Genomic DNA, 22,709 nt, shown 5'->3' with positions numbered 1-22,709 from the left:
TGCTGAAAGCAAGTATCATCAAACTCAATCCTGGAAGGCCTTTACCTACGTCCTGCAAATTCCATATATGTATCTAGGAATTCGTGTAACCCAGCCCAGCCAGAGATTATAAAAACTTACAAGTAGAAAATAGTACATTTCGATGCTAGTGCGGAAAGCATGTCATTACCTGAATGACATATCCGCACGTGTATCGAACGACGTTTTTTAATACAGTTGCGAAAAAATAAGAAAAGCAACAAGTATTAAGGAATGGAATTCGAAACTTTTTATATTATTAATTCTGTGACATCATTGACATTATGAAGAGGCGTTTTTCTAGCTTTTAATCGACTAGAATAGATTTTGTTATTATTATCGAACCCACTTCAATGAGTTTTTTTTTCAAATGCATGTTCTATAAGACAGAAACAATTGTAAATATTAAAACATTTTACTATTATTACCTAAATATCGTTATTTACGATTATTTGTGTATCGTATATTTATAAAAACAATATCGAATGTTGCCTTTGGAAACTTAAAACATTCTTGCAGTAAGAAAATACGCCTCTTCTTTGACAGACGTTCCGTTCCATTCAGATAACTTATTAAGAACGGTTTTTCAACATTAAAAAATAAACGTGTTATAATACTTATAATGATGAAGAGGTAAGTAATAAAATATGAAATATGCATATTTTTCGTTTTTATGTTGATTACGACGTTTAAAGGAAACTAATATAAACACTCATCAATAAGTAGTCATGAATTGAAACAAGTATAAATTTAAAAAAATTGGAAAAGTAAAAACCACTAGTTCGCGAAAACCAACTTTCCGCACGCTAAACAGCCACGAAAAGTAGCACTTTTTGAGCATTTGTATTAAAAATATCTTTACTTAATAAACTGCAAGTAAGTAAATATTTTGACAAGCACACAGCTGTTTATCACTATTTGTCACAGTCGTAAAGCCTGACCGGAATATATGATCACGCGCCATGTTGCGGAATTTCACTGGAACAAATTTTTTCATAGTATACTGAACTGTCACCTTATACATGAGAAAGAACCTCTATTCTGAGGAAAGAACAGCGCCCTCTTGACAATGATGATATGCGACGTTTTCAATCAAAAGGTACCACATTGTTAGTTATCGATAAAGTTGATTTTTATTTGAAGCTATATGTAAATAGCGCCTTACTGACAAGCGACAATAAGTACCCTTTTGGTTGAAAATGGCACATATATATTACTGGTCAGGCTTTACGCATAACCGGAAACCTAAGGAGGTTTGGTTTGTTGCACACATTCAGTGCCAGCTCAAACTACGAGCGTATTTTAGTTAGATATATATCTATGAGCGTAGCCGATGACAGGGGAAAAACCGTATGTAGCGAAAAGCGCCTACAAACAGAAAACTCGCCTCAGCCTGCGCCAGACTAGCGTGAAAATAGGAATAAAAGGAAAAGGTTTTAAACACTGCCTGAAGTGTCACAAGATGGTGACACTTTACCTATATACTTACTTTTTATTGCTTTACCTTCACGTCTCTTGTCACGTCACCATAGCAACGAAATTTGTTGAAGCAGTTTGATGGGACATTTTATACACAAACACACGGCCGCGAAGTGACCAATATGTACGGAAAAGACGATGATGACGAGGATAATGTGCTTGCCCCGAAAGAACCTCAAGTATCATCGCAGGATCCTGATGAGCGGAAGGCAGCCAGAGCCCTCCGTATCAAGCGCCGGCAGGAGGCTATCAAAAGGTAAGTTGAATTTATTGTTGTTGCTGGGCTATCTACGTAGTGATGATGTCGTCTTATTTGACCCGAGATATAGTTAGTACTATACGTAAACAGACATCACCTCTATAATGGTCCATGTGTAAAATGTATAGTAAAATGTATGATTTTTGTGGCTATCAATTAGTACCGACATCACGACTGTTTATTGTCGCGTGACTTTACGGTAGGTGTAGGTACCTATTTTAATATTATACCTATTAAACGATACCTGCTTGCAGTAGGTAGAGGTACCTACCTACGTGCTGCAAGCTGTAATTAGCTGCACTTGAACATGTCATAGAGTACCTACCGTTTAGACGCTTCGTTATGAGGGTTAATTTACGTAGATTCCGGTTACCACATAGTGCGCTCAGTTGCACCTTCATCATCATTGGCCACAGTATCTTTGCAGATGATAGGTAGTTGCAGCGTCTAACATTGCAGATGATAGTTGCACCTTACATTATTTTACACTAAAACAGTTTGACGGTTTCTAAAAAACTATTTTTATATGTTGTGTGACCGCAACTGCAGTAAACTGCTTCCATACCACAGACAAAACATGTTAATAAGGTAACCTTAATATTGTATTCCGTGTTCCATACGGGATTAGTATGGCCGACAGTTCCAGTTGTCTTATTATCTATTACATTACATACTTACTCTCGTATTAGGTAAGTGGTCTGTGTTGGGTACGAGTAAGCGAACGTTTTGTTTGTCAATTTGCAATGACGGAAATAGTTATTTGTAAAGGAATATTTAGCACTTTCGCCTTAGTCATTAAAATAGGACTTTGTCTGCCATACTTTTGTTCAGCGCTTTCTGCACTTAGTTTTCTTGTCGACTGTACTTATATACGTATATATATAATCTATACTCTGTACTTATAGAGCGGAAGCACCTCCTGAGGAAGCGGCGTTGGAAGAGGAACCCGGACTTATTGAGCAGACTACGGCCGCCGCGGCCGAGGAGCTCCAGCGGCTGGCGCTAGACGGGGCCGCCAAGGTCACCAACGTCAAAGTTACTACCGATGAGCGGGAGGTTATCCGTCGTGCGCTCTTTACCAAGAAGCAGACAAGTAAGTAACGTGGTTATCACACTTGACCCCTTATTGAGCACGCCACGGCCGCCGCGGCCGAGGAGCTGCAGCGCCTGGCGCTAGACGGGGCCGCCAAGGTCACCAAAGTAACCACCGATGATTAAAGTGGCCGCCCGAGCCTCCGGCAGGGGGGTGTCACTTCGCAGTTTAGGTACATTTGGCCGGCGCGCCTCCCGGGCAGGCGTATGACAATGGGCTGCCGCTCGACTTGCGCAAAATTGAAAATACATAATGCCTTGCCTTCGAAACCTAAATCTATAGATATTGTTCTGTTTACGGATGTCTGAATAAACGGAAGAATAAGGAAGCAGAAATAACATTTTTTTAAATTCCGGACAATATATGGACCGACATATTTTCAATCTCCACTCACATGCAATCTCCGAAAAAAAAATATGTTTACAGATTCAACGTTTGTAATTCCTACATATTTATCTTAAAAATAATAATTCAGTAGGTATAGGTACAAAAACTTGTCAAGTGACAACCCCGTGCTCACTCACATCAGCTTGGTCATAAAACTGCGGCGCGCAAAGTAGGCCATCAAGCAATAAGAAGGTATAGAGGGAAATGCAAGGAACACAATTTTTAACTTCGTAGCTTTGTTTGGACTAGTTAGGAGATGAACATATCAAAAGTCCCCGGCCGTAGCCCTGGTGCTGGGGGGGAGGGGGGTTTGAAGGTTCCATTTTTAGGTTTTTCCATTATATCTCGGAAACTATGCGTCTGAAGGACTTGGCCACTTATACAAAATGAAAAGAGATTTAATTTGTTACAAGTTTTATTCAGTCAAGTTTTTCGATATCTTGTATAGTTTTTGAGATATCCGCTCTTGAAGGTTTATTTAGGGCTCTCATTTTTATCTTGATTATCTATATCAGTAAAGCTGCTAGGCCGGGTTTGGTAACGTTTTCGTATAAATCGGGGGTGCTGAATTCATTTATGGTATCGACACTTCACACATCCGATCGTCCACATAATAAATAAATATAAAATGTTTAAAAAAAAGTACGTATCTAAAAATTTGTTTCGGTATTAGCGTCATGTCATGAGAGCAAAAGATTATTATTTTTAAAATAAATCCGTACCTATAATAATAATCATGGTGAACTTTTTTCCAGTGCAGTTATCACTTTCAGAAAAAAAAAGTGTTGGCAACTTTGCCCAAGTCACTTCTGGGCAAAGTTATCAACTCTCACTGTTTAGGTACCTACCTAAATTGAAACTCAATAAATGTTGGTAGTCAAACGTATTTCATTTGCAAATAATAAATAGGTATATGTATATTAATTTCCGTTTGCCACTTATTTTAACCCTAACTAATTAATAAATATATAATAATGTTCCAAGTGTCTATGCAAAAACTGGAAGCAGAAGCTAAGGACGCTCAAGCGCAGTATGAAGTCATCACGGCAAACTGGGATGTCATGTTAGCTGTCAAGGATCCCCTGGACATTCAAGCTGCCATGAAAGAGCAGAAGGACCAATGCGACTTTCTTTTAGCTCAGAAAATTAAAATGGTTGACGAGTTAAAGAACGACCTCAAACTCATGGACATCGCTTATTACGATGATTTAGAAAAACAAGTAGGTTGGCTCAGAATCTTAGTTGATAATATATAAGCATTCCACATTTCTTCTTTTATATTAATGCCATTTCTTAATATGATTTAAGGACAAGGATATAAAAGAACTCTCGGAAAGGATTGAAAAGCAGGTGTCCATAATGCAGAGAGCTTACCAGAAGCAGCTTACCCTGATACAAGAAGCCATCGAGATAGAGCGTGAAGCTATGGTCGACCACAATAACAAGCGATGGGATGCTTTATATAGGCAACGTGATAAGGAGGAAGTAGCTCATATGGAGTATAAAACTGAACAGGTCCGTTCTCAGACGTTTATGTTATGAACAAATACGTTGTACGAAGAATACGTAGTTTTTCAAAATAGTAGCGACATTACAATTTGACTTAAATTAAATTAAATTAAATTAAATTCTTTATTCAACGACCAATAGTAATCTTATACTACGGTTAGTAACAGCAAAATTAATTATATTATTATCAATTCCGTATTACATATTTATTTACAGATTTAAATATTTATAAGTTCCTGCGCACATGAATGAGGCAGCAGTTGTTCAAATAAACACCGTCAACCCTGTCTGCAATCATGGTCAGGATGCTGTTGGAGCTAGCCCGGACTCTGCGCACCAGGGAGGTTGCTCTCTTGCGCATAGTGGTGTAGAAGCAGTCTACCCGCGCCTCCGCGAACATCCCTGACGCGCTACAGAACCTAGGCAGCCCCATCAGCACCCTGTACGCGTTATTATATTGAACGCGCAGAGCGTTGTACCGTTTACGCGTATAGTCTGCCCACAGACTGCTGGTGTAGAAGGAAGTACAATAGGCTCTAAAGAGACTGAGCTTTACCTCCCTCGAGCAGTGAGCAAATCTGCGGGCTATCATATTCGCTCTGACGGACAACGCTCTGCGCTCGCGCTCAATGTCGTCGTCGTCTTTGAGGTTGGATGTCACCACATGACCTAGATATTTAAATTTATCGACAACTTTTAGTGATTGGCCATATAGTTTAACAGGTGGAAACAGCGGTGGGCTTTTACCCTTAACCCTAAAGACGACACACTCGCTTTTCTTAGAATTATAAATTAGCCCATGGCTCGCTGCGTATCGCTCGCAAATGGAGATGAGCTTGGCAAGTCCACACGTTGAGGCGCTCAGCAACACCATGTCGTCAGCGTAGCTTAAATTATTAACGCTCACTCCATCTACATCGCAACCGACACGGGTGTTACTGAGCTCCTCTATAAGCGCGTTCATATAGAGGTTGAACAGCTTAGGCGAGGTCAACCCGCCCTGCCTCACTCCGCACTCAAGTCCATACGGCTGTGAATATGTATCCGCCCATCTGACCACATTGACCTGGTTATGGTACCAATATTTAAAAATACTACTAACCTCGGCTGGCATTTCCAAACTATCTAGCTTTTGCCACAAGATGTTATAATTAACCAGGTCAAATGCTTTAGATAGGTCTAGAAACCAAGCATAAACGGCTGTCCGCCTGTCCGTATAGTACCTAACTGTCTGCTTTAGCGCCAAAATAGCACTTTCAGTCGATAGACCTGGTTTAAAACCAAACTGATTATCGTGTAAAGTTAAGCACTTGTCTAATTGTCGGTTCAGCAGACAGTCAAGCACTTTTGCGACTATTGTAGCGAGGGAAATAGGCCTATAGTTACATTTATCACTGACGTCACCAGTTTTATTTTTTACAATTGGGACCACTACAGTTTTCATCATGTCTGCAGGCAAGTATGAGTGTTGTACACAAAAAGTATACAACATCGCAAGCACTCTATTTAGATGATGACCAGCATGATGCAGATGCTCCACACTGAGGCCATCGTGACCGGGAGACTTCCCTCGCGTTATCGAACTTATAGCGTTTTTTACATCTTTCGCTGTAAACCGAGTACATATCTCCCGCCCACTAAAGCCGCAGTGCGCAGCATCCGCCGCCTGCGATGGTCCCAAAGGTGACTTAACTGTAAAATGATCTCTAAATAGCTCTGCTATAGACCCATTGTCGCTCACTCCATCGACGCTCACGGGCAGGCTTGTTTTACCGTTTAGCTGATTCGTAGACTTCCAAAACTGGCGAAAATCTCGATTAGAATGATGTTTCGCAATGATGTCCAATTTTAACTGCTCTTCGTGCTTCTGACACCATTTTAAACGAGACTTGAACACCTTTCGACTTTCACACATATCGTCGTAAATATGGCCCGACTTATATTCGTAAGAATGGCTTTTGATCTTTTTCTCCGTATTCAACTAGTATTTTTTTTACAGCTGGAAGAACATAAACTAGAGATGGAAGCTATTATGTGGGATCATCATGAAAAGTTTCGCGTTGCCAAAATTGAGCTAGAGGTCTTGATACAAGAACTACAAAAAGAACTCGAAAAATTAAAAGCCACATGTATAATAAATACGGAAAAGATTGGGTATAATTATCAAGTGGGTAAATCATAAGAATATACATAATTTATATCTTCAGGATTTAGGGCCACTGAAGCGGATATCACACTGTTGCGGTTTCTACAGCAGCGTAATAGACATGCTTCGATTCATAAACATAGACATTTATTTATAATATTTTTAAATATTACATGTCAAGCATTATTCAATTTGTATATAACATTAATAAAATATAAGGATTAAATTATTCAATTAAACAGTCTTGCTTATAGCCTAAAGATACGTTATATGTGGTCGACCTTCACCGATACGTCTTGACGGATGAAACTTATATTTTATGAAAGAAAATATATGCCTGAACATAAATAAATAGGGTTGCCTAAAGAAATATGGTCAAGGCTATTTTTAATTAATTTTTGAAAAAAAAAATTTTTTTCTTTAAATTTCACCGACTTGTCTGACGAACGAAATAAGTTCCAATGGTAAGTATACAACTTGTACGACATAAATCAATTAGGTTGCCTATCTTTTTCCGGTCACCATTATGTGGTTGCCTTGTTTAAACTTACAGGTGAGTTTATATCGATAATTGCACTCATCTGTCTGACGCTTGAATTATATGTCAAAACGATGGTAATTATATTGCGAATACAGTGGTTGCCTGCGAAAATCCGGTCACAAATAAGGGTTGCTCGGCTTTTAAATAAAATAATAAGGGAAAACTTTTAGCGATAATTCATAAACGGCTTAACTGATCTTCTTTCATAAAATATAAGTTTCTTCCGTTTGACGTATCGGTGAAGGTCGACCATATATAACGTATGTCCAACTATTACACAAATTTACCGCATCCGGACATTCCGGATGCAGTGCCAGCGCGATAGCCGTCTATGTAAGTAGGTATGCCCTTTGTGTGAATAGTATGATTAAAAAGGGTAATAAAGTTACATATATCATTATCAGGTTTTGAAAAAACGTGAAGAAGAAAATGTATTTGTGAGATCGCAACAGAAACGTAAGCTTAATAAAATGTCCGATGTCGCTAATAAATTGCGCGCGAAAATCCGTAAAGCCGCTGAAGATGGAGCTATCGAAGAAATCAAGGCCGACACGGAAATCGTGAAGTTAATGCAAGCGATGGACGATTTGGAAAAGAAATCTTATCAATTTGCTCATGTTAACAATTACAAATTTAGTCAGATTTGGCGCATGTCTGTGGCGCGATGCACAGAACTGGCTAAACAGTTGAGACTAGCGGAGGTTGCTTTACATGCTCATATTTTATCAGAGCCTCCGCCTCCGCCACCGCCACCTCTCCCAAAAAACCCTCTCTGGAAATACGGTAAGTAGAATAATTTTGATTTATGTATTTTTATGTGTTTGTTGTTAATTCGTAGGTCCTAAGTTTTAAAACATTTGATTTTATTATAGAACATGAAGCATCCAGTGAATCTCAAGCAGTAGCGTTAGTTGAAGAGGAAACAGTCGATCCTAAGGATATGGTAGCTAAAACAGCAAAAGATAAACTGGTAAACAAATGATGTACTTCGGTATTATCCATATTTGGGCAGTAGGTACAGTCACGAACCGCGATTGTTGAGAATGTTGAGCCATTTAGGGTTCTAGCTAAATTGGACATTCCATAGCGTAAGTATTAAACAACAAATTTAACTAGGACCCTAAACGGATCAACAATCACGGTTCCTGATGGTACATACGGTGCTCTATTAGTCTGATTAACCTTTGATTTCTAGGTACGACACATCCTTCAATTGGTCGCTGATAACACGGGATTTCTAGTAGAAGATCGTTTACTAAAGCTTATAGAAAAATATCAGCTTACATCAAGAAACTTGTGCACTTTAGATTCCATTTTTATGGTAATTTATCTTTACTATTACTTACATTTATATACATTGAATTCATCTGCTTTATAAATTTCATGACCAGAGTTCAGTTCAGAATTTATACCACCTAATGATTATTAGTACATACCTACAAAATTCAAGGGTACCCTGTTGTATAAGTGCAAGTTTATACATTTCCTACTTGTCCTTTATTGCCGTTACAAGAAATTTGAATAACACTCATATTTGTTTTTCAGGCTCTTGAAATTCAAGCCGAGGAAGATGTTGAGTTACTGTGCAAAGTCTTTTTGAATTACGCTTTTTGTCCCGTTTGTGTTGGGACGGATAACGAATCGGAATCCATAGACCAATCTTCTATTCTTGTAAGCGTTTAAACTAGTAGTTAAGTAATTATTGGAATATTAGTAAACTCGACTGACCTGCGCACCAAAATACGATGGCACATTTTTCAAAGGTAATAACTTTGCCTACTGAAACAGGGGTGTTGCGAATATTCGCATCCGCAACCGCGGAACTTCCGCATTATTTTCAACATCAGCATCCGCATAAAATCGATGCGGAGCTTAATGCGGATGTGGAACAGGTAGGTACAGGAACGTCTTAGCGGCGGCGTAAGTGCTAGGTAATTTCGTCATTAGCCAATAGGAATCTCGTTTTGTTCTTGTGATTCGTTGATCAGCACGGATTGTTTTTCAGGCTTTAGCCTATGACGGACAGCGACAAGAAGTGAAAAGTTTGTTTTATTAGGACTTTAGTATAGTATAGACATGCGACTGTGGGGCACCTATATTCTTGTTCGTTTTTTTTTATAAAAATTACTAACGTGTAATATTTGACGTTTTTTATGTGCCTAATCTCAAAATCCGCATCCGCTTCCGCGGATGTCAAAAAATCGGCATCCGCAACATCCCTGTACTGAAACATGCATACAAATACTACCAATTCAATAAAAAAATAATGTTAAATTTAGGTTTCACGGTAATACTCCAGGGCAAAGTTGCATAGTTTTACGGCATACATGCGGTTTTTCCCTTTCACCTTCCACTGCTTCCAACTTGTGAACATGAATTTATGACGATATACATAATATAACTACTTATGCCTTCTTTTGATATAGGTAAGGTAACTATGATCCAAACTCCACTAACATGCCGCATTTCAGGAGGATGCCGCATCACGTCACACAATGCCCAGATCAGTTCGAGGTAATATTTCTCAATTAAATTAAAGATTGACATATGTAAGATATTGTTGTAACCTAGGAACGAATATTTAATTTGTTGGATAATTTATCTGTGTAGGTGATAGGTCCTCAATCCGGGCACGATCTAGTGTGGCAAAAAGTATTTCAGCGAGTGCATCTCGATCAATCCACGTAGGGTTTAGGTAAGTAACAACCTATTACAAGTTTGTAATTTTGCCAGTATGTTGTAATGTATGTGTGTGTGTGTGTAAAATTACAAAAGTATTAATATCATGATCATGAGCAGTAATTTTTTTGACGGTCCTTATGTACGTTTTGTGATTTTAAATTAAAACAACAGAAAGTTTGATTACTGCCTTATGTACCTAGCTACCCCTGTGTCTTTAGATCTAAAGTAACCCCCTCTTATTGCAGAGGCCAGGAATTATCGCCGTCAGACGTACAACTAATGACAGAAGCTGATGAAATTATACAAAAATGCGGAGAACTGAGTGGTAAATATTTTATATTTCACTTATAACTCCTTAAAAATCCCTATAAAGTCAGACCAAGCTAACTCTGCAGCGATTTTGATAGCACAGACTATGCGAGTGTTATTTTAAACGCATCGATGTACAATGGGTATTGTACATCGATATTTAAACGTTATAATTTCATAGAAGTTTGACGTTTAAAATAACACTTGTACAGTTTGTGCTATCACCATCGCTGCAGAGTTAGCTTCCTCTGACTCTATGCTTAAACCGTATTAACCTAATATACACCTTTTTTGTTATAGTAGTGAAAATATTTATTATTAAAAAGTGGTTATCCATGATATTACTATGAATGCTTATCAATTATAATGTTTTAGTGGGCACAGCGGGTACTAGCGCGATCACGGAATCAGGAGTCTCAGCAGGTCAGCGGCGACCGCACGCGCGAGGTGTCACGGTTACTTCCCAACTCTCACTTGCTAAGAGCACCAAGGCCATTAATCCTTTCCTTTGCCCAAGTATGAACTTCTTTGTTTTGTAATTATACAGTCAAAATTAATAAGACGCCGTATGGTAATAAGCTTAAAAATACGGTGTGTACGAAAAATCTAAATTTTGTGTGAGGACTTCGTTGGACTTGTGGAGGAGAAGTAGGAGAACGATAAAAATATAACAGATACCTGCATATTTTTAATTGCAATCATGCCAAAAGTTAATATACGTCGTATACCTTGTAACGATTTATACGGTCTGTCAGCGTAATTAAAAGAGGTTTTTAGTTGATACAATTAAATTTGGGGCAAGAGGCAAGAGCAGGTTCTTGGTTGGGGCTAAACACTTTCTCATATTTTTAAAGTTCGTTTTTGGCAAGTTCTTGGTAATATTGTAATTTAAGACTCGTAGTTAAGATTTGCCTTTTTTTTCAGTGGGGCACTACTTAGAAATTGAACCAATGCAGGTACTTACAGCCTTAGGAGAGTTTGTCTCGGTATTCGTCCCGCCGGAGAAAAGGAGACTTTATGATATACTGTAAATATGAACAAATACATGGTGTTTAAGCATGTTAACTAACTTATTAATTACGTTGAATTCGAATTCGGAGATAGGGACAAATGCACTACACGCATTTGATTCATACGCTTTTGCTTTCGAATACTTTGACCCTTCCTTCGAGTTGCCATTTGTTGTTCCACTTTAGCATAATTCCATCGTACTTTGTGTAAAAATAAAAGTTGATACGTTTACGAACTAACGTTATATAAACCTGTAATGTTTTAGGAATAGTGTGAAACCGCCCGATTTTACAACTCCATCCCGTAAATTAAAATCTGAGGAAGTACAACAGTATTGGATGGAGTGGAAAGATGTTTTTCCATCAGAAAAGGACAGGTTTTGGGATGGAATGCTTTCGGCGCTTAATAATTATTTGCCAATTTTACAAGGTAAGCAAAACTTCGCCACTTTCGTCATACCGTTGGCGTCTTCCGCTGACTGTATTTAAAATAAATTATTTCACACCATGCACAAAATAAAGCACCAGATAATTATTAGAAAAACATAGATAGCAGTTCTATTTAATAAATCGGATAGAAATATAAAAAGTAGGTGAGTTGACCGTGACGTCATTGTGTAATGTTTCATATAAATTCCATATTAGCAAATCGTTTTGACAGTTCTAAAACAGAAACTGATTCTACTAGTAGGAGAATACCCTATTGGGAGACCTGGGAGTCCGCTCTCCGCTCGGCAACCTAATCCCAACAATTGACATAGGCACTAGCTTTTAAGATAGCGACTGCAATCTGATCTTCCTAGTTTTCCTTACGATGATTTCCTTCATCAAAAAGCGATTGATGATTTACTTAATACTACATACCAGAGTTAGAACCCGTCAACTTCGTTTTGAAAGTCGCACGCCACACCGCTACTAGACCACCAACGCTTCCAAAAATAAAATGTTTTTTTTAGAACGAGAAAGACTTCATGAAGAGGTGTGCGGTCTCCGTCGACGCAACGCGGCCCTGCGACGCCTTATGCGCGGCGCGTTGCCCGAACTGCCCGTGGTGCTGCCGAAATACATGGGTTCATACCCTAAAGCGTTCACGGGCACAATCCCCGATGATGCACCAAGCGCTTATTCGAGACTACCGCCTATTTGAACATTAATAAGTCATATTGACGCGACGAGATAAATATTTAAATAGGTACTGTGACCTCTGTTTTGTAGATGCATGTGTTAGTGTTAATTGTTTCATGGAATGAAATTTTACTTTAGCGAAAAATCTAGTTACGTTTTTTTTGGCTGTATAAATGTCTGTGTTATATACCTATTTACCTGTATCTTTGCGGTCTGTTAATTTTTAAATTTTTTGTTCCTATAATTAACTATTCATAAACCTAAATAGAATTTTAAGAATTTGTAACTCAATTTGTTATCCTGAAGTTTGTTATCCATACAAATAAACCTAGTAATACCTATTGTTAAAACACGACGTAATCTATTTCTTTCCAAATAATTTTATACCTACGCAACAGGTTCCTGGGCAAAGTTACAAAAAAGGGCAAAGTTGCGCGCCCTCCTTTTTATAAATGAATTATATATGATATAATATTTTCAATCATGTTTTCGCCGTATAGGGCGGTCAATTGTATTGTTTATAGATACTTAAGTGTGTATATCTATAGAGTGCCATGTAAAGACATTTTCAATAAAAGATATATATTATTTTATTATACAAAGTTATTTCTTTATTTAGGTATTTCTCATAAACAATAGTGGATCTACCGCGAAAATCGAAATTTCGTTATCTGTCTCTCAAGCTCCCTCCACACTCGTGCGCGAATTGTGGCGCGAAGCCGCGAATGTGAGTGGGGAGTCTAGTTAGCTAATCAGCGAAATCGACTCCACACTCGCGTTCGCGGCTTCGCGCCGCGTAGTCTGGAGCGGGCTATAATATGGAGTGTAGAAGTAAAAGGAGGAAAATCTATATATATATATATATATGAAGTGTCCATCAAAAAACAGTAAATAGGCTTCGCCACCATACACGGAAGTACCTAGACCATACACCTAAAGGTCCCTCCAGACCCAGACTATGCGTGAATCGCGGAGAGAACATGTCGCGACGTTGACGTATGACTCCACACTCGCAAACTTCACGGCGATTTCGCAGTTTGGTTCTCGCCAAGATGGCGGAAAGCATCAGCTGATCGATCTTAACTACTAGTTATCTATGGCATCTTACGTGATTTAGCTATTTTTCCATTTTGTTTTGTTGTAAAACCGTAAAATATAGCCGCTTTATATAATATAAATATTATTTATCTTGCCACGTATTTTATAGTCGCACCAGACTATGCGCGAACGCAAGTGTGGAGTCTAGTTCGCTAATCAGCGAAATCGACTCCACACTCGCGTTCGCGGCTTCGCGCCGCGTAGTCTGGAGTGCTTGCCATAAAGGGCCCTCCACGCTCATGCGCGAATCACGGCGCGAAGCCGCGAACGTTAGTGTGGAGCACCGCAGTCAGTTTAAAAGCTTGGCACAGACTAAACTTCCAGGCCAAGTCGTAACTAATACATTTTTTTTCCTATCTGGCTTTTACTCCCTGCAATTTTGCACAGGGTGAATTTGCCAATGTCGGTTTTTGACTTTCACACGTGAGGAGAATGTACGGTATTCTTGGGAGGATGTTGGGAATAATTTCGGAACGCCGTCCGGTTTGTCTTCTGTCAAGTTCTGTCATTGTATTGTCAAGTCAAAATTTGTGCTTTGCTTTAATTTGGATTTGGAACAAGTTGGTTCGATAGCTTCAGAAATTTGTGATTAAAAACTTAATATTAATAGGAATTTGACGAATAATTATCAGTTACCCCTAGGTAGTAAATAATTACGATGGCGGGTCAAATTTTGTTCCATTTGCTTGGGGCTTTACAGTTCGCCTATGGGTGTTATTACGATCACACGTATGTAAGACTCCCGGGCACGACTGGTGCAGGATCCTTTGGAGGAAAGTTAAAGTTTTTAACTTTCATTGATGCCGTAAGTACTTTTAGATAGGAAAACGACCTTCTGAACTACATCCGTCAGATCATTTTAAAGCATACTTAAGAGCTTGTCTGTTCTTTCAGATAATTCAAACTGTGTACTTCACTGTGGCGCTAACAAACGATGTTTGGGGCACCAACGAGCCGACGCCGTCAACGAAGCCACTGATTCGACGCATAAAGGACACCTTGTTTAGTACATTAGCATTCCCAGTGGCAATGTTTGTTGGCATCACTTTCTGGGGCATTTACGCCATTGACAGGGAGTTGATTCTACCACAGAGATTGGATGCAATTTTCCCATCATGGTTGAACCATGTCATGCATACCAATATTGTTGCTTTTACTTTAATTGAACTTCTAACATCATTCAGAATGTATCCACCGAGAAATCATGGTATTTTCCTTTTGACCGCTTTCATGTTATGCTATATGGTGTGGATACATGTCATCTATGTCCATACTGGAGCTTGGGTCTATCCAGTGTTGGAAGTACTCAACTGGCCATTGAGAGTTGTATTTTATTTGTTCAGTCTTGGATTTGTATTATCACTGTATGTTGTTGGAGAAAGCATGAACAAAGCTGTGTGGTCTAAAGAAATAGAGAAGACAGTTAAGTCAGGAAAGAAAAAAGCTAAGTAATTATGTAACATTTAGTACAAAATAGGGTTAGGAAAGTACTTGTAACTTATTTATTACTAATTGGGATGGTAATATGATTATTATAAGTGGGATGGTATATTGGTGCCCTTACATAAAGAAGTGGTTGATTGATAATGTTTTATGGCTTGTGCTTACTATAGCTGTTTCTTTATGCAGTATGTCTCAATTTTTAAATAAACTGGTTGTGATCAGTGACATAATAGCAAAATAAAGTAGCCTATACTACTAAATACGAATAATAATAATATGAATTCTGTTCTTACTACAGGAATAGGTCTAGATGTACCTAGAGCTCTATCTGATAGTAACCAGGCATGTTGCAACCCATACCTAGCGTTGCTTTGGGCATTGTTAGTAAAAAGTCTCAATCCTGTTACTCATTTGTGTCTTTACGGAATACATTACTGATACAGAGGCTCCCAACCTTTTTGTTTGGCCACTCTTTTATTTTATTATATGGTCCCTTTAATATTTTATGATATGATGGTATAAATCCAAGCAAATGTATAGATTTTGTTAGTCAAGCCTGTGTCTGGGAACTTCTGTATCAGACATCAACAATTATACAACTATTTAGAAAGCCTAGATAAATTAACATGTTTTAAAATGACCTAATTTCCAAGTGTAGCTGTGATATGCTATGCTAAACATATAATAGCATAGCTATAAAAATAGTTAAATGACCTAGTCCTAGGAAAATTTAAGCTTGTAATATGTCAAATACACAAAAAAATATTATGGGTATTTTAACAATAATACAAGTACCATGTAGTACATGGTCCAATATGTTAGACCAAAATTGTTAACAATAGAGAAATATAAACCCAACATTGTAAAGTTGGATGGTTTTAAGATTAGGTTTCAATTTTAATATTGCCTGTGTTACACTCAGTATTTTTAATACAAGGTTAAGCCAATCACAATAATAAAGGAAATATATTTCCTTCCTTCCTGTAAGTGAGAATGAAATAAAGCTATTTAGAAGCAATCTGATGAAAAACAATTTAATTATTTGTATGGGGTTGTATTACTACATTACTAAATTGATATTTCCTTTTGATTCTGAAATTCCAATCTCAAATAAAATTTAAAAGCATTTCGGAAAAAACGTAAACTTACTCACAGTCGTCTTCGGAAACATCAGTACATACAAAGTTCTCACAAATATTTGACATGGCTCAAAGTGAAAGGTCCAGATGTTTTTGAGCAACCTGTATATATTTTTGATGGTGACTGAACACAAAAGCAATAGGTACTTACGTCAAAAATTACCTGTTTAACGGTGTGGCCTCGTCTAATATTGCTTGGTTCATGTTTCATTACTTTCGTTAATAACCAGTGAACTAGAGAGCATGTTTCATTATTTTAATTATGTAAATTTTGGTCACAAACTAATCTGGAAATGTAGAAGCGAAGACCTAAGATTTCTTTTAAGTTAAAGATAGGCCTTTATATAAATATTATTTTTATAATGAATTTTATTGAGAATAGCAATCTTTACAATCCTATTGTAGAACAGGGATTGCCCGACTTTTATTTCTAAACGGCCTAGCTTTCGCTCGCCAGTTTATCGCGCACTCGCCCGGTAAGGAAAATCCTTATCCTACGGTGTGTTAGCCTATAAAGATTAATACGTAACTCATGATTTCATGACAAATATGTAAGTGTTCATTTAGTCGCATTTCTTGAAAATTTGAGTTTGTTGTTTTTTCAGCAACTTTGTATAATTTATAGTTATTTAACGTTTTGACCGCCAAAGGCGTATACTGACGACTGACGCGCACGGATACAGTGTAATATAAGTAGACTTTCACACATTCCATTAAGGGTTGCGATGGTTCGTTATATTTAATAGAAGTGGCGTTAAAAGGGTTAATAATCTCTTGTAATGCGTTATGCAATATATATGAAAACTGCTGCCCACCTGTACTTGTATCATTAATTTTCAGTACTTATAATTTTGTAATGAAGTGTTCATATTGCTTATCGGCGATAGAATAAGTCCATCACTTGCTAAGTTTTGTTAAATAAAGCAATACTGTTTTTATTACAAATGTGTTTTCATTTAAAATGAGTCATAAGATACCTACGTGCCCATATAGAGATCTTAGTATGTTGTAGATGTAGTTCAAATTCGATTCAAACAATTACGCACTAGATGTAGATGTAGGCCGAGCACATGATTGACGCGACAGTATTTCGCCGCAAGATAGACTACCCGTCTTTTACTAACTGTATGAATTAAGGGGGAAGGGTAGTCTATGTCGCGGCGAGACACTTTCGCGCCAATCATGTGTTAGTTAGTTATTTAAATGCTTTTTTGTTAACAATCGCAACAACTGAAAATTATGTAGGTAGGTATGACACCTTAAGGGATAAGAAAGGTACTTACTATAGTCTGTATCTTTAGGTAGTTAAATAAATGTAAATGTGTTTTTACATTTTCGGGTACTTGAAACGTATATCAGTTAACCAACCAAAAAGAAAACTGCCTGGATCTGTTCCTCATCGTTTTGGCTTTAACCTATTTCATTTAACCGTGTAATGTTTTCATCTACCCTCTATCTCAAATGGCTAAATATTCGATCTTGTTTTAGGTTCTTTACTAGGGCGAAGTAATAGCGTATATTACAAAACTAAATTACTATTGATTAATCAAATCATTCCGATATATTCCTATTAACAAAACAGCACGCTTATAGCAGCTTCGTTGTTACGTTGAGTAAGTAATATATCGTAGTAAAACTTCTGTAAGTTTTGGCATTTCGAGTTAAATTAATTGACTTGAAGAATTTTCTTGCCCAATAAAATACCTAATTGTGGTTTGTTTATATTCTTTTAAATAACTAAAGATACAGACTATAAGCTTGGACGAATTAAACAAAAATACCGACAACGTCTATAGTTAACGTATATCACTATCTAGCTCACACACCACACACCGGGCGGCGCGGAGTGCAGCCGTTTTAAATAACACTTTTACAGTCTGGGCTATCAAAATTGCTGCCAACTTAGAATAGAATAGAACTTTGACTTACAAATAAGAAAAACGTCAGTCTCGTTTTAAAAAGCCTCATTTAATAAAGAAAAATACTTAATAAAATCTGTGAACCTTAGGCGGGACATTTTATTTAAAGATCTACCTATAACACTACACTTGTAATACTTTTATTGCGGATTTTGTAATTTTATTTAAGAGAAAATTTTCATACATTTTTCGATCCTTCCGTTCCGTTATCATAATAGAACCTAATACAAAGTCTATGAAAAATGGTAACGGAATGGAAATATTTTTTTACCTCATATTAGGATTGAAAGAGCTCGTGATTCTGAGAAGAAATAACATAAAAATGATGAAAAAAAAGCGTAGTATACAACTTTAAATAAAATAGCCCAGGTGTTATAAAATACATTGCACTTTAAAACCATCGAGAAAACTATTAAATTTTTCGTCTCAGAATCAAAATTAAATTGCTGTCTAATCATACAAAATCGACATATAATAAAAAACAAGTCATTTCATATTTGCATTCTCTTTGATTAATTTAAATTTTGAATTCCTTAGCTGTAAAGTGTAAAAAAATAGTAACTCAAACTGGTAACATATACACTACTATATACACTATAATGGGACTAGAACTGAATTTCGAAAGTAAATTAATTTTGTAACACAATTTAAACAGCTGTTTCTGTCATTTATATAATTAATAATTCATAGCAATAACCATAGCATCATCATAGCCAAGGTTTTATACATTCTTTAGTAAAAATACAGCTTTCAAGTGTGCATTGGTCATTACACACATCAGCTTTCTTATAACTGTACTTTTTACTAACGGAATTTTATATTCATGTATCACTACATAAGTAGTATAAAACAAAGTAGCTTTCCGTTGTCTGTCCGTCCGTCTGTCCCGATGTATTTGTATGCTTAGATCTATGAAACTACGCAACGGAATTTGATGCGATTTTTTTAAATAGATAGAGTGATTCAAGAAGAAGGTTTATATGTATAATTTATAAAGGTTTTGTGTAAATTTGTTGAACTACCCGTGCGAAGCCGGGGCGGGTCGCTAGTACTTAATAATTAGGTGTTTGCTTTGATACATCTTTAATTCTATTTACGTCAACTGAATTATATAACATGGTATCATAGTCTAGATTCATATTTGTGCAAATGCCTCTACATAATGTACAGTCGGCCTGGGACGTTGCTTCAGACCTTTATCGCAGTAACGCACAAATGACAAAGTGCTTAAGCATTCCACGACTCATAAGGTCGACTGTACCATAGTATAAACATGGCAAAGTATGTATGGGCAAAGTATCTATGCGTCGCCGCACGCACACTCAAAACTAAATCTCCACTGGCGCACTGAGAAACGGGTCGAGATTTTGTTTGAGTGTGCGTGCGGCGACGCATAGATACTTATGGCGCACACATACAATTCGCGCGCGGTGCGTTGTATGAAGATAAAATACTTTGCCCTGTTTATACTATGACTGGACTAAAAATTAAAATCTACATATTTACTTTCTTATGACATTGTGGATAGGTATTTAGCCGTATATTACAATATTTATTTTACCTGTCGGTGTGAATGTACCGGGCCACTATACACCGATATGTATGAATATGCAGTTGTCTTGTTATCAGCGGCAGCGCAACCCTTTTAAGAAACCTTAAATACATAAAACAAGTAGTTGAGTGCGTAATAATACGTGGCACCTTTATACCTATGTCATACAAAATGGAATTGAATAATACTGGAATGTGACCTAAAAAAACACAAGTAATGTAGTTTATACAGTAGTAGTTTCATGAGAGGCGTCCAATAATAGTAGGTAGATGGTTACGCCAGTTTATCATTAATTTAGTTGTTACATCACATATGGTTAGGATTTTAAAACAATATATCTATAAAGTATGTTTAAAGTAGATACATAGTCTAGTAGTAGTTTTAGTATGAGTTTTCTCAAATGATTTTTACGCCTAAGACTCTAATCTGTTAAACAAAAGCCATTGTTTCTTACTTCTTCTTATACTTCAATGTGTATAATTAAGAATATAATGATAAATATCCTTACTCTAACTCTAATGTATGTATGTCCTAAGTTCTAAGTACATTGATTCACTTAATTATTTACATTAAAAGTCACAGTAACAAAAACATGCAGTAGCCGTGTAAAAAAGGCTTTAAAATAAAGTAAATAAAACATTTATTAAGTACTGGAATGTAAATATACTAGCAAGAGAATCGCACGTAAAACAATATTACATTTAAGTCATACTGAAATTACACGTACACTCAGCGTCAAATACTTTGTAGCAACCAAAGTAGTGAAATAGTTCGGTACACCTACACCATATATTTAGTATGGTGTACCGAACTATTTGGCCACTTTGACTGCTACTGGGGTATTTGACGCTGAGTGTACAGCACACAAATTCTATTTTGTTGCATATAAATTGTTTAAATACATTTGATTTATGTAAGTTTTTGTGTGTCTTAGGTACTTCTTAATGCACCGAACACAAAACTGAAGACTAGTGAGATATTATGGGTCGTTCCTTCTAGTTACCACCAAGTCGTTGTTACCAGTGGGTGCCAGTGGTAACAACGCACGATTAAAACATGAGATAGATACAGAATCACACCAAAATATACAATGACATATACATTTATTTTTACATGTTACCTCACTTGTCTATGGCTTGATCATTATATGTATACCTAACAAAATTACCTATGACACATTATAGTAAAAATACCTAATTCTAGCTAAATATTTTCATATATTTTTCAATGACGACTCACGTGGGTTGTTGTGTTATTTTATTACAATGTTTTCACGTCTAACGCTTTTCTTGTCTTAATTTTCTGTATTTTAAACATATAGTATAGTTTTTGCAAATACAAAAACACGCAATTTTTTCTAAACTTGTCTTTGACATGAAGGCAAAACGGCGTTTTCATTGGCCAAAGTCCTGTTTATCGCGCGGTAATTACAAATTGAGACTCGTTTTCTAACGCATTTTGATAGAAATAGTCGAATGTTTTCTAAGGCTTTTTCATAGACACATTTTGGCCGGTGATTATTTAGCCATGGCTTCATGAGTAAAGCGGGATTTACATTACGAAATTAGTGGCGTGAAATTGATTTCGTGACAGTAGTTTTACCAACAGTTTCACGTGTAATTTAATATTTTCGTAATGCATGCATTCATTTCATGAAAACAAATCAATTTCGATTCGATTTTTTTGTGAAGTTAGTGTCATGCAACTAATTTCGTAGTGTAAATGCGACGTGAAAAACTAGTGTCGCGAAAGTGCCCGCGGCTGTGCGGACATGATGCTTCGATGCTGTTGGGGCCGTGGTCACTGCGATACTGTGATAGTACTTTCGCATATATCGAAACTACTATCGTGAAACTGATTTCAACATGCATGGCACTAATTTCGTAATGTAAATCCCGCTTAAACGTACATATCAATCGCAATATACAGACTGCCACTGGTGTAAAGTTCCTATTAGCCAGCTAGACGCGTTACCTGTCCTACCGTCGGTATTCGCGTAAGTATCAAAGTATCCAACACATCTGTGCTCGCGCCCGCGCCACCACGTAACTTCTGAGCTACGTCTTCACTTTCCTGTAAATAATTATTTTTCTTAATAAAATATTATTAATGTTAATTTTATATGTACGGAAAACTATTCCAAGAGTCTTTTCCTATTTGGTTAGGGGCGAACCTTGGCTTATCGGTGATACTTGGTAATTCGGTGATACTGCGTTATTATCTTACGCTTACGCACATGTTTGATCTTTTTTTGTGTGTATTTCCGTAAACTTCACAACTTAACTGTACAATATATAGGAAATATTTAGTCACCTGGGGCCTATATCAAAAAACTTACAATTACAATTTACAAGTAACAAGTTACAAGATTGTAGATTTAACAAGTTTGTGTACCAGAAAACATAATAGGCGACAAATTTTTATTATTTATTTTTAACAAATATGTAAATTGTAGGAATAAATGTACATTTCACATAAGCATAAGCACCCGTTTTTTGTTACGCGTTGTTGTGTGAATTTTTTGTAGAATGTAAACTTGTAGATCTTGTATGTATGTAATAATTGTGCATTGTTACACACATTATAACAATATTGTCGACTTGTATACTTGTAAAGTTTTTTGTGATAGGGCCCTGGTGCCGTAGTGTCCGTTCTTCTTGTGGTTGTGCGGTGCCTCGCCGTTCATGAGTCGCGTCGCGAACTATGTGGTTTTGCATAGGATATATTAGTCACCTCGTGCCCTTGTAGTGTCCGTTCTTCTTGTGGTTGTGCGGTGCCTCGCCGTTCATGAGTCGCGTCGCGAACTATGTGGTTTTGCATAGGATATATTAGTCACCTCGTGCCCTTGTAGTGTCCGTTCTTCTTGTGGTTGTGCGGTGCCTCGCCGTTCATGAGTCGCGTCGCGAACTATGTGGTTTTGCATAGGATATATTAGTCACCTCGTGCCCTTGTAGTGTCCGTTCTTCTTGTAGTTGTGCGGTGCCTCGCCGTTCATGAGTC

At 37.1% G+C, this 22,709-nt stretch overlaps 2 protein-coding genes across 2 annotated transcripts; both read left to right on the top strand.

Annotated features, from left to right (window-relative positions):
• The first annotated feature begins 1,563 nt into the window (after positions 1-1,563).
• On the top strand, positions 1,564-12,621 carry LOC134746593 (dynein regulatory complex protein 1). The gene is made up of 16 exons (XM_063681017.1): positions 1,564-1,753; positions 2,662-2,849; positions 4,221-4,456; positions 4,545-4,751; positions 6,745-6,912; positions 7,837-8,215; positions 8,305-8,402; positions 8,628-8,753; positions 8,978-9,103; positions 9,904-9,946; positions 10,043-10,127; positions 10,360-10,439; positions 10,799-10,939; positions 11,348-11,450; positions 11,700-11,863; positions 12,390-12,621. Exons 1-16 carry the CDS (start codon positions 1,620-1,622, stop codon positions 12,578-12,580), a joined length of 2,469 nt encoding a protein of 822 aa, XP_063537087.1. The 5' UTR covers positions 1,564-1,619; the 3' UTR covers positions 12,581-12,621.
• A 1,552-nt stretch (positions 12,622-14,173) lies between these two features.
• Positions 14,174-17,176, top strand: LOC134746592 (androgen-induced gene 1 protein-like). Its single transcript, XM_063681016.1, has 2 exons — positions 14,174-14,461; positions 14,551-17,176. The coding sequence occupies exons 1-2, from the start codon at positions 14,315-14,317 to the stop codon at positions 15,106-15,108; spliced, it is 705 nt and encodes a 234-aa protein (XP_063537086.1). The 5' UTR covers positions 14,174-14,314; the 3' UTR covers positions 15,109-17,176.
• The last annotated feature ends 5,533 nt before the right edge of the window (positions 17,177-22,709 follow it).

This window comes from Cydia strobilella, chromosome 13, assembly GCF_947568885.1.
Source record: "Cydia strobilella chromosome 13, ilCydStro3.1, whole genome shotgun sequence".
Lineage (NCBI taxonomy): Eukaryota > Metazoa > Arthropoda > Insecta > Lepidoptera > Tortricidae > Cydia > Cydia strobilella.
Note: the sequence above shows the minus strand (reverse complement) of the source record. Positions and strands in the feature narration are given on the sequence as shown.

What these genes read in the sequence shown, in the direction of transcription:
- LOC134746593 (XM_063681017.1), top strand. Translation starts at nt 1,620, where the DNA reads ATGTACGGAAAAGACGATGATGACGAGGATAATGTGCTTGCCCCGAAA. An exon ending in ACGATGATTTAGAAAAACAA is followed by an intron (nt 4,457 to 4,544) that starts GTAGGTTGGCTC and finishes ATATGATTTAAG; the next exon opens with GACAAGGATATAAAAGAACT. An exon ending in AATGCCCAGATCAGTTCGAG is followed by an intron (nt 9,947 to 10,042) that starts GTAATATTTCTC and finishes TTATCTGTGTAG; the next exon opens with GTGATAGGTCCTCAATCCGG.
- LOC134746592 (XM_063681016.1), top strand. Translation starts at nt 14,315, where the DNA reads ATGGCGGGTCAAATTTTGTTCCATTTGCTTGGGGCTTTACAGTTCGCC. An exon ending in TTTTAACTTTCATTGATGCC is followed by an intron (nt 14,462 to 14,550) that starts GTAAGTACTTTT and finishes CTGTTCTTTCAG; the next exon opens with ATAATTCAAACTGTGTACTT.